The sequence below is a fragment of the Chiloscyllium punctatum genome, chromosome 46, assembly GCF_047496795.1.
Source record: "Chiloscyllium punctatum isolate Juve2018m chromosome 46, sChiPun1.3, whole genome shotgun sequence".
NCBI lineage: Eukaryota > Metazoa > Chordata > Chondrichthyes > Orectolobiformes > Hemiscylliidae > Chiloscyllium > Chiloscyllium punctatum.
In genome coordinates this window covers 39,763,964-39,776,961 of record NC_092784.1, presented here as the reverse complement: position 1 = coordinate 39,776,961, position 12,998 = coordinate 39,763,964, and the positions used below count along the sequence as shown (strand labels likewise).

At 41.9% G+C, this 12,998-nt stretch overlaps 1 protein-coding gene across 1 annotated transcript in view; it reads left to right on the top strand.

Annotated features, from left to right (window-relative positions):
* LOC140467904 (CD209 antigen-like protein C) overlaps nt 1–12,998 on the top strand; it is a 79,453-nt gene that overhangs the window by 38,437 nt on the left and 28,018 nt on the right. Inside the window, exon 5 of the mRNA XM_072563980.1 lies at nt 7,920–7,991. Within this exon, the coding sequence (XP_072420081.1) occupies nt 7,920–7,991 (72 nt within the window). The remainder of the gene's footprint in view (nt 1–7,919; nt 7,992–12,998) is intronic.

Genomic DNA, 12,998 nt, shown 5'->3' with positions numbered 1-12,998 from the left:
TAAATTCATAATAATAACAGACCTCAGACTCAAACAAAGATGTTGATGAGAATCATAGAATATTATCTCTACAGTGTAGAAGCAGGCCCATTGAGTCCATACTGACCCACACAGTCCACAGCATCCCACCCAAACACATGCCCCTACCCTGCATTTCCCATGACTAACTCACCTGGACACAAAGAACATTTACAGCCCAGGAACAGGCCCTTCGGCCCTCCAAGCCTGAGCTGATCCAAATCTACTATCTAAACCTGTCGCCCAATTTCTAAGCATCTGTATCCCTCTGCTCCCCATCTACTCATGCATCTGTCCAGATGCATCTTAAATGAATCTATCATGTCTGCCTCTACCACCTCTGCTGGCAACGCATTTCAGACGCCCACCACCCTCTGTGTGAAGTACTTGCCACGTGTATCCCCCTTAAACTTTCCACCTCTCACCTTGAAAGCGTGACCTCTCATTATTGAATCCTTCACCCTGGATAAAAGCTTGCCTATATCCACCCTGTCTATACCCTTCATGATTTTGTAAACGTCAATCAGGTCCCCCCTCAATCTCCTTTTTTCTAATGAAAATAAACCTAACCTACTAAACCTCTTCATAGCTAGCACCTTCCATACCAAGCAACATCTCGGAAACCTTTTCTGCACCCTTTCCAAAGCGTCCACATCCTTTTGGTAATTTGCTGCCCAGAACTATACACAGTATTCTAAATGTAGCCGAACCAATGTCTTGTATGATTTTAACATGACTTGCCAGCTCTTATACTCAATACCGCATCCAATGAAGGCAAGCATACCATATATCTTCTCAACTACTCTATCCACCTGTGCAGCAATCTTCAGGGTACAATGGACCTGCACTCCCAGATCTCTCTGCCCATCAACTTTTCCCAAGGCTCTACCGTTCATTGTATAATTTGCTCTAGAATTAGTCTTGCCTAAATGCATCACCTCACATTTGCCTGGATTGAACTCCATCTGCCACTTCTCTGCCCAACTCTCAAATCTATCTATATTCTCTTGTATTCTTTGACAGTCCCTTATGCTTTCTGCTACGCCACCAACCTTTGTGTCATCTGTAAACTTGCTGATCATACCAACAGTGCCCTCTTCCAGATCATTTATGTATATTACAAACAACAGTGGACCCAATACTGACCCCTGTGGAACACCACTGGTCACCTTTCTCCATTTCGAGAAACTACTCTCTGTCTCCTGTTGCTCAACCAGTTCTTTATCCACCTAGCTCGAACACCCTGCACACCATGTGACTTCACTTTCTCCATTAGTCTACCATGGGGACCCTTATCAAATGCCTTACTAAAGTCCATCTATATGACATCAACAGCCCTTCCTTCATCTATCAACTTGGTCACTTGGTCACTATGGGCAATTTAGCATGGCCAGTCCACCTAACCTAACCAGCATACCTTTGGACTGTGGGGGAAGCTAGAGCACCTGAAGGGAAACTATGTAGGCACAGGGAGAATGTGCAACCTCCACACATAAATTCCCCTCTGGATATAGACATCACCATATTGTTGGGATAGTGCTCAGAGCACTAACATGGACAAGAATTACCACCAGCATGACACCACATTCACCAGAATGGCCTGGACTTGCTGAATGTTGACTTTACTAGCCGTTTAATGGGCTTTTTGTTATTAGTCATTGTGGATGCCCATTGAAGACCAGGCCGGACCCCCGCAAGAAAGTGGCCCAGATCCTAGCTTTGCTAATTATTTTAAGCAAGTATGACACAAATATTTCAGGAGTGATGCATCTTGCTAACCCACATAGTTTTAAATATGTTTACAAGATTACGGGATGAAACACAAAAGAGAACAGAACACAAAATAACTTAACCTATCCAAAAACCCAACAGATCATCCCAACTTAATGATGCCATTCCAAATACTTGCAACCATCTCCATAAATACCCCTTGGCACAAAAGATAAAATCAAACACAGTTTCTTACTGAGAGAAGTCAGGGACAGATCAACATGGACTGGCTCCTTTGGATCCAGCAGTCTTTTTCAACACTACTACTAAAATCCAAACCAAATCAAACCAGAGTAAAGCTGAGCTGAGAGAACTGGCCACTCCCCTTTCATTGTACAAGTTTTTTTTCAAAAACTTGAAACCTGTTGCCTGAGGCAGCATCTGTTACCTGTAATCAAACTGGCCCTAAAAACCTTAAACTTAGACTTTTCGGAGTCTGTGTCTTTTATGACCTCTCTAACAAGGTTATGTGGTCCTTTTTTCAAAAGAACAGCTCCGTCACACCTTCCCCCTTAAAAAGAGATGAATCATCAATATCCAAAGATGGCTTCATTTTAAAACTCTTTAATCTTACTCTACAACACTCATGCATTACATTGACTATAAACATGCAACACTAATTCCATTTCAATCTGTTGTACTCCTGCCACTGAATGCCTCCATTTCTCATTCGAGTCTTGATAATGCATCGGCAATAATGTTTTCTCATCCTGCCACATGCACAATTTTCAAATTGAATGGCTGTAACAACAAGCTCCATCTAAACAATCTGGTATTTTTGTCCTTAAATTTCTGTACAAACTTCAATGGGTTATGATCAGTGTACATGATTGTCTCATATTCGTGATTGGTAACATAAACATTGAAATGTTGTAATGCCACCATCAAGCTCAAAGTCTCCTTCTCAACTGTCAAATATTTCTGCTGATGAATGTTCAGTTTCCTGACAAAATACCTGACAGGTCTTTCTATTTTCTCATTGTCTTCTTACTGGAGCACAGCACTGACACCCACATCGCTTGCATCTATAGCTACCTTAAATGTCTTTGCATAATTAGGTGTGGCTAGTACCAGGGCATCGGTTACCACAGCTTTCAGGCTGTCAAATGCCTTCTGACAGTCTGCTGTACACTGAAACCTCTTGCCTCTCTTTAGCAACTCAGTGAGTGGACCAGCCACACTGCTCAAATTTGATACGAATTTTCAATAAAATCCATTCAATCCCAGGTACCGTAGTACTGCTCTTTTTGCCGATGGTATGGGAAACACCCCAATTATCTTTGTTTTTGCATCCCATTGGGCCATTAGTCCATATTCAAAAACATGGCATAGGATGGTGACTTGGACTTCGGCAAATTCACTTTTAGCCATGTTTATCACCAAGCCTGCCTTCCGAAGTCAATCATACATGTCCGATAAATGTTGCATATGTCCCTTCCATGTGTGACTAAAAATCACCCGGCCTTCGATATATACACGACATAATTAGGTATTCTGGCAATGACCTTATTGCTTAATCTCTGAAATGTGGCTTGTGCATTTTTCATACCAAATTGCATGACTTTAAACTGATACAGTCCATTCGGCGTTACAAAAGCCAAAATTGACTTTGTTCATTCTGACAAAGGTACCTGCCAGCATCCTCTGAGCAAGTTCAACTTACAAATATTAGTTGGTTGTCCCACCTTCTCAACACAGTTTTCCAAATGTGGAATCGGATATGCATCAGTCTTTGTAACTGCATTGACTTTGCAATAGTCCACATATAACCAATGGGTACCACCTGGTTTTGGCACCATTAAAATGGGTGAGCTCTAGTCCCTGTAACTCACTTCAATTTTATCATCTTGGAGCATGCACTCAATCTCCTTTTGAACCTGTGCCAACTATGGAGGATTGTGCCTATAAGGATGTTGCTTAATAGGAATAGCATCTTCTATATCTATATTATGCATAATTAGGTTAGTACTTCCCAGGTTATTTCCATATATCTCCCCATGTGACAGTAATAACTCAGGTCATTTCAGTTTTCTCTGGAAAGTAACTCAATAATTTATCCCAATTTATGACAATTTCCTCAATGTCCAATTTAATTTGTGGAATGTCCAATTCAGAATCCTCTGAATTTGGTTCTTTACTCTGCATTGGAACCAATAACACAGTCTCCTTTGGCTTTCCTTCCCTGTCAACATATCTTTTGAGCATATTGACATTGCACACTCTGTGAGATTTCTTTTTGTCTGGAGTCCTTAGCAAATAGTTCACCTCACTCAATTTCCTTTTGACTTAATAAGGTCCACAAAACCACGCTTTTAAAAGTTCACCTATCACTGGAAGTAACACCAACACCTTTTTCCCGATAGCAAAATTGCCAGTTTTTGGTTTCTTTTCTGCTTCCTGTTTCATTGTATGCTGTGATGCTATCTAGCTAACTCCCCTGCTCTATTTAATTGATCTCTAAAATTTGACATACAGTCCAAATATGTGGTCTCTGAATTCTGACTTACCAATTTCTCCTTAATCAATTTTAGCAGTCCTCTCACTTCATGCCCAAAAGCTAATTCAAACAGACTGAATTTGGCTGATGCATTTGGTGCATCTCTGATCACAAAAAACACAAATGGAATTCCTTTTTCCCAAATATCTGGATAGTCTTGACTATAAGTCCTCAACATGGTCCTTAATGTCTGTTGCCACCTTTCAAGCCTTCCCTGCGACTCTGGAAGGTATGCAGTAGATTTCAATTGTTTTATTTCTAAGCTGTCCATAACATCTTGAATAATTTTGATGTGAAGTTTGATCGTATACCTGATTGTATCTCTGTGGGTAGTCTATATCTAGTGAAAAATTTGAATTTCTCTATAATCCATTCAGTTGTGATGTTGTGTAATGGAAATCTAGTCGACACGTCCATTATTGTTAACAAATACTGATTCCCACTGTTTTGTTAGAGGTAGGGGTCCTACGCAATCAATTAAGAATCTTGTAAAAGGTTCCTCAAATGCTAGAATAGGTATTAAAAGTCCAGGTTTTATTTCTGCCTGTGGTTTTCCAATTACCTGACATGTATGACATATCTGGGAAAATTCAGCTACAACCTTGTGCAGTCCAGGCCAGTAAAAATACTTTTGTATTTTAGCTTCTGTTTTTCTCATCCCTGTTGGTCGCTGATGCACTACCTCGCAACTTCATCTTTCTATAACCCACTGGCAATATGAGTTGATGCACTTTTGCATCACTTCGCATTTATCCAGGTTGAACTCCATCTGCCATTTCTCACCCAGCTCTGCATCCTGTCAATGACACACTGCAGCCTTCAACAACCCTCGATACTATCAATGACACCTCCATCCTTTGTGTCATTGGCAAATTTACTAGCCTACCTGTCAACCTCCTTATCCAAGTCATTTATAAAAACTACAAAGAGCAGAGACAAAGAACAGAGCCCTTCAGAACACCACTCACCAATGACCTCCAGACACAATACTTTCCATCTACAACCGCTCTCTGCCTTCTATCAACCAACCAATTCTGAATCCAGATAGCCAAATCTCCCTGTATCCCATACCTCCTGACTTTATTAATAAGCCTACCATGGGAGACCTTATCAAATGGTTGCTGAAGTGCATATACATCAATGCCACTGTCCAACCATCGTCAACCTGTTTCATCACCTCCTTAAAGAACTCAATAAGATTGGTGAGGCATGACCTGCCCCCTTCAAAGCCGTGCTGACTGCTTTTAATCATGCTGTGCTTTTCCAAATAGTCATAAATCCTATCCCTCAGAATTCTTTCCAAAACCTTGCTGACCACAGATGTAAGACTGACTGGTCTGTAATTGCCAGGGATTTCCTTATTACCTTTCTTGAAAAGAGGAACAACATTCACCTCCCTCCAATCCTCCAGTACGACTCCCATGGAGAGTGAGGAGGCAAATATGTTCACCAGCAGCTTAGCAACCTCCTTTTTCACTTCCCGGAGCAACCTAAGATAAATCTGGTCTGGGCCTGAGGACTTAGCAGTCTTAATGTTTGCCAAAATTTCCAGCACATCATCCTCCTCGATCTCTATCTGTTCAAGCCTGTTTCCCAGCTCCTCAAAGTTCTCATTCAGAACAAGGTCCCTTTCCTCAGTGAAAACTGAAGCAAAAATCTCATTTCGGGTTCCCTTATCTGCTCAGACTCCACGCACAAGTTCTCTAGGCTATCCGTGACTGATCCTGCCTTCTCCCTGATCATTCTCTCATCCTCATGTATGAGTAAAATGCCTTTGGGTTCTCCCTAATCCTTCCTGCCAAGGAGGGAAGGATTGCGCCCCCTCCTGGCTCTCCTCAATCCATTATTGAGCTTCTTTCTAGTAAACCTGTAAACCTCTAAAGCTGTGCTAAATCCTTGCTTCCTCCACCTTACAGAAGCTGTTTTCTTCCTTTTGACGAGAAGCACCTCTGTTCTCGTTATCCAAGGCTCTTTAATCTTACCCCCTCTTGCCTGCCTCAGAGGAACAAATTTATGCATCACTTGCAACTGTTCCTGAAACAGTTTCCACATATCTGTTGTGCCCTTTCTGTGGAACAATCGCTCCCAATCTGTACTTCCCAACTCATGTCTGATAATGTAATAATTTCCTTTTCCCCAATTAAATATTTTGCCATGGTAACTGCTCCTTTCCCTCTCCATGGCTATAGTAAATGTGAGGCCGTTGTGGTCACTCACCAAAGTGCTCTCCCACTGTGAGATCTGATACCTGTCCTGGTTCATTGCCAAGCACCAAATCCAAAATGGCCTCTCCCCTTGTCAACCTGTCTGCATACTGAGCAAGGAAAGCCTCCTGAACACACCTGACAAAAATGGCTCCATCGAAACCATCTGCACTAAGGAAGCTCCAGTTGATGTTGGGAAAGTTGAAATCATCCATAACAACAACCCTGCTACATCTGCATTTTTCCAAAATCTACCAGCCTATGAGATCTTCAATCTCTCTACTGCTATTAGAGGGTCTGTAGAAAACCCCCAATGAGGTGGCTGCTCCTTTGCTGTTCCTAACTTCCATCCATACTGACTCAGCAGACAAGCTTTCCTCAACATACCCGGCTGATCAGAACAGCCAGGAAGGTTGTCAGAACCCACGGGATCACTCCCACTGCCTCATATTGAAGAAACCTTGGACTCTGAGTCAGACACAGTAGATGTCACATCATGGAAGCCTTGATCTTCTGAGACACTCCAAGTCCAAGAGGCAGACTACAGTCCAGTACGTCCTGCCCATATCCGATGCTGAGTCGGAGGAACCGTATCCAGTGTGAAAAATCCCCAGGAAAGGCTATGAGAAAAAGAACATGCCTACATTCCTGGACTTAGAGGGGGAAGGGTATAGTGATTGGAATAAGGTCAGCCAGTAGGACTCATAGAATATGAGTTCCCTGATTGAGGCTGTTAACCTGTAAAATCAGGGACCCCTGGCTGACAGATATAAACAGAAGTGTAAGAAATATCATGCTGTTCGCTCTGAGAGCTGGCTGTGAGGAAGCTGGACTAGTCAAGTTCTAACCATGTGTAAGGCAATAGTGACTTGGTGATGAGTTATCGAGATCTGTGGAGGTGTTTAAAATCTCTTTTTTGAATAGATTCAGTGACCAATTGCCACAGCCTTCTGTGCCAACATATGCCACAGATTGACCAGCCTCTAAGTGAAGAAATGTTTCCTGATCTAAATCCTACATGGTCCACCCTGTATCTGAGACTGTGCCCCCCTTGTTTTAGACTTCACAATGAGGAAAATATCCTTTCTACATCTAGTCTGTCCATCCCTGTTGGAACCAGATCCCCTCTCAGCCTTCTAAACTCAAGTGAATACAGGCCCTGTTGAATCAAGCTCTCCTTATAGGATAGTCCTGCCATCCTCTGTACTTTGGGAAACATTCACCAATATTTATGTGAAAACGTAAAAACCCTGTGTTCTGATCATGTACATCACACTTCAAAGAATCAGAATAGGAACAGAGGGAAGGACAGTCACTTTATGCTGATTTTTCATTTCTGATTTAGACCATAAAGCATCTGCCACAGGATGCTGATGATGACCTCTTAGAGTTAGACCATCATGTCATCTAAATTGTTGTTCCTCTTTCAGTTACAGGATTAACTGAGAAGACTAACAGATCACTTGATGAACTTTGGAATGGTATTTCACAGCTGAAGAAGAGTAAGTTACTCTTACTGTTACAGAGTAAAACATCTATCAAATTGGTAAGCACTGGGATTGTCGTGGAGAAAATGTAGAGAATCACCAGGAAACGCTGAGAGTTCTTCAGGAAGTAGGTCTTTCTATTTACAAACAAAAAACTGTGACACACAGAAAGCAGATACTCGAATGCCCATGAACCTCAGGGTCTGTGGTTTTTTTGTATCTTTTTTATCATGTTTCTGTTAGCTTATTAGCATGTCCAACTACATTAATTAAAGTTCCTCACTCTAGCTACATGATAAACCAGTGATGTTAGTTCCCATTATCTCTTTAGTTGTGCCCCTATAGTTTTTCCTACATTCTACTTAACGTTATTCTAATGTCACGATTAGATATTTAGTGTCAGCTTTTGCAACAAAGGTCTTTCATTCCAGACCCTACTTAATATTTTTCTAATGTCATGATTAGGTATTTATCGTCAATAGTCTCAAGCAGGTTGACTCTACTAACTATTAATTTGATATTTAATGTTATGTCCCAAATATTTATGGTCCCAATCCTGCTGTTATGATACTTAGCAAGTGAGATTAACTTTACTAACTGTGTTATCTCATCTTGCCAAAGCGACCTTTCAGCCTCAACCTTACTCTGCTAATTGGTGTAAGAGCATTCCATTATTCTTATCCCATCTTGCATTCCACAGACCGCTTGCAACAGATCAGCAGTGCTTTAACCATGCTTTAACCCTTCCCTTGGTTTCATGCTCTTTATTTTCCATAGCACCAAGTGAATTGATAATACAGCACAAATAGTTATTACCAGTTTTTCATGCAAAATGTGCTTCTATGTGCTGTGATAATATCAGTAAATGATTTCCTCCTTTCTGTATTCCTGGGTTGGAAGCTCTTGTGCAGTTTTTAGGACATAATACAGCACAGCACAGGCTCTTCGGCCCTCGATGTTGTGCCGACCTTTTATCCTACTCTTAAAATCAAATTAACTTTCATAACTTCATTTTGCTATCACCCATTTGCCTAATCAAAAGTCGCTTAATGTATCTGACTCAACTACTACCACTGCTGGCAGTGCATTCCATGCACCCACCGCCCTCTGTAAAGAACTGACTTCTGACCTCTCCTCTAAACCTTCCTCCAATCACATTAAAATTATGCCCCTTTGTGATTGCCATTTCTGCCCTGGGAAAAAAATCTCTTACTATTCACTTTATCCAGATGATGCCTTTCATCATCTTGTACACCTCTGAGAAGTCACCTCTCATCCTTCTTTGCACTAACCTGAAAAGCCCTGGCTCCCCCAACCTTTGTTCATAAGACATGCCCTCCAGTCTCAGCAGCATTCTGGGAAATCTCCTCTGCACCCTCTCTAAAGCTTCCACATCCTTCCTCTAATGAGGTGACCAGAACTGAACACAGTATTCCAAGTGTGGACTAACCAGGACTGAAAAGAGCTGCAGCATAACAAGGAACAAAGAAATTACAACACATGAACAGGTTCTTCAACCCTCCAAGCCTGTGCCAATCCAGATCCTCTATCTAAACCTATATCCCTACAATTGGAAACAGGCCATTTGGCCTAACATGTCCACACTGACTGTCCAAAGAGTAACCCACCCAGACTCATTCCTCTACCCTATTACTCTACATTTACCCCAAATGCACGTAACCTATACTCCTTGAACACTATGGGCAATGTACATGGCCAATTCACCTAACTTGCACATCTTTGGATTGTGGGAGAAAGTGGGAGCACTTGGAGGAAACCCATGCAGACATGGGGAGAATGTGAAAACTCCACAGAGATAGTCGTCAGAGGCTGGAATTGAACCTGGGTCCATGGCACTGTGAGGCAGCAGTGCTATCCACTGAGCCACTGTGCCAACCCATGTCTATTTGCTAAGGATCTGTATCATGTATCTGTCTAGATTCATCTGAACTGACGCTATCATGCTCACCTCTACCACCTCTGCTGGCAGTGCATTCCAGTCACCCACCATCCTCTGCATAAAAAGCGTTTCGCGCACAGCTTCAAAAACATTTTGCCCTCTCACCATGAACCGGTAATTTAGTCCCCCACTCTAGGGAACAAGCTTTTTGCTATCCACCTTGTCTATACCTCTGATGATTTTGTAGACCTTAATACGGTACCGCACCCCCCCCCACCCCCCACACACCCCCAACCTCCATCTTTCTAATGAAAATAATCCTAATCTACTCAACCTCTCTTCATATCTAGCGCCCTCCATTCCTGGTGAGCCCTCTCTGCACCGTCTCCAAAGCATCCACATCCTTCTGGTAATGTGGCATCCAGAACTATATGCAGTGTTCCAAATGTGACTGAACCAAAGTCCTATACAATGGTAACATGACCTGCCAACTCTTGTACTCAATACCCTGACAGATGAAGGAAAGCATGTCATTTGCCTTCTTGACCACTCTATCGACCTGCATTGCCACCTTCAAGGTACAATGGACCTGCAAACACAAATCTCTCTGTATATCAATTTTCCTCAGGGCATTTCCATTGACCCTATAGTTAGCTCTTAAATTGGATCTTCCAAAATGCATCATCTTGCATTTGCCCGATTGAACTCCATCTGCCCAACTCTCCAATCTATCTCTATTCTGCTGCATTCTCAGGCAGTCCCCTTCATGATCTGCCACTCTGCCAATCTTACTGTCATCTGCAAACTTGCAAATCAGACTACTTATATCTTTCTCCAGATCATTTATGTCTATCACAAACAACAGTGGTCCCAACATGGATCCCTGTGAAACACCACTGGAAACAGTTCTCCATTTTGAGAAATTCCCTTCCATGACTACTCTCTGTCTCCTACTGCCCAGTCAGTTTTCTATCTACCTAGCTAGTACACCCTGGACCCTTGCAAAATCACTTTCTCTATCAGCCTACCATGGGGAACCTTATCAAAAGCTTTACTGAAGTCCATGTATATGACACCTACAGCCCTCATCAATTAACTTTCTCACTTCCTCAAGAAATTCTATTAAGTTGGTAAACTATGACCTTCCCTGCACAAAACCATGTTGCCTGTCACTGATAAGCCCATTTTCTTCCAAATGTAAATAAATCCTATCCCTCAGTATCTTCTCCAGCAGTTTCCCTACCATTGACATCAGGCTCACTGGTCAATAATTACCTGGATTATTCCTGCTATCCTTCTTAAACAAGGTCACAAAATTAGCAATTCTCCAGTCCTCCAGGACTTCATCTGTGTTAAAGGACACTAACCTGCAAGTGTTTAAATCTGCTGGGATTTTTCGTATTCCCAGATTTATTCAATTGTGTCTGAACAAGTTAAAATTCTGACAACGAGCCCCCAAACTGTTACGACATGGGGTAAACCCTTCCTGCTTAATTTAAACCAGCAACACAAAAAAAAGTTTATCCCGTGCAATAATCTGAAAATTTGAGAGGCCAAGATTTATTTAAAGTAAAAATTAACAACTTTATTTCTTAAGGTATAACAGAGAATAATTAACTAACAACTATTTACAACTCCTTCCTCTAACCTATCTTTTACCTTCCCCTTCTACAATACTAGTCCAATAAAACCACCCTACTAAGATTTATCAAAACTTCAAGTTTTCAAAGCCAGCCAGATGTCGGACCTTCTCTTCCTTGGTCTTCTTTTCTTCTTCTTGGGAGTTTCTGTCTCACAGGTTACTGATCGATAAAGGTACCTTTAAGAGAGCTTGTCTTCGAGCAGTCTGCAGACACTGGTGGCTTGGTAGCTCCCCATCTTTTTAGTTTTCCCTGGTCTTTATACCTCCAAAGCATCAGGTTGTCAATATGCTGAATTCAAACTTGATTGGAGTTTGGTATTTTTGGGGGGCATAATTTAAATTGATTGGCCTAATTCGAATCTGCTTTGTCATTTCCAGGCAACCCAGATAATCTAGCTTTCGACCAAGTGTTACATTGTTACCTTATTCTGAACACTTGGTGCTGTCAGGTAGTTCTGCTAGCTCTTAACTCTTTTAAAGGTAAAGTATACCCACATCTTCATAACAATTCCCAGAGTAATCCCCTAGTGAAAATTCAAACCCCCTTGCTGGGCTCATTCCCCAACACCAGTTCCAGTATGGCTCTATCCTGAGTTGGACTATTTACAGACTGCTCTATAAAACCCTCCTGGGTGCACCATACAAATTCTTCTCCAACTAGAGAAGAACACTAAGTGAATCCCAATCAATAGGATTCAATGACCTCGCGGCTCTTAAACCCAATCCCCATGCTAATGAAAGCCAATATACCACAAGCCTTCTTAATAACCTTATCAAGTTGGTTGGCAACTTTGAGGGATCTACAGACATGGACCCCGAGATTTCTCTGTACCAAGAATTCTGTACTGCCCAGAATCCTGCCTTTAACTTTGTATTAAAATTTTACCTTCCAAAATGAATCACTTCACACTTTTCCAGGTTGAACTCCATCCACCACATGTTAGTCCATTCTGCATCCTGTCAATGTCCCATTCCAACCTAAATCAGCCCTCCATGCTATTCGCCACTCCACCAACCTTCTTGTCATCGGCAAACTTACCCACCCTTCTACTTTCATCCAATTCATTTATAAAATTCACAAGGCGCAGAGGTCCTGGAACAAATCCCTGTGACACACGCCTGGCCACCGAGCTCCAGGCTGAATACTATCCCTTTACTGGCACCCTCTGTCTTCTATGGGCTTGCCAGTTCTTTATCCAGTTAGCTAAGTTTCCCCATATCCCATGCCTCCTCATTTCTGAATGAGCCTACCATGGGGAACCTTATCAAACACCTTGCTAAGATCCAGGTACACCATATCCACCGTTCTACCTTCATCAATCTCCTTAAAGAATTAAATAATGCTTATGAAGCATGAAGCCATGTTGACTATCTCTAATCAAACTATGGTTTTCCAAGTAATCATAGAATTCCTATAGTGTGGAAACAGGCTATTTGGCTCAACAGTGCACACTGACACTCCAAAGAGTAACCCACCCAG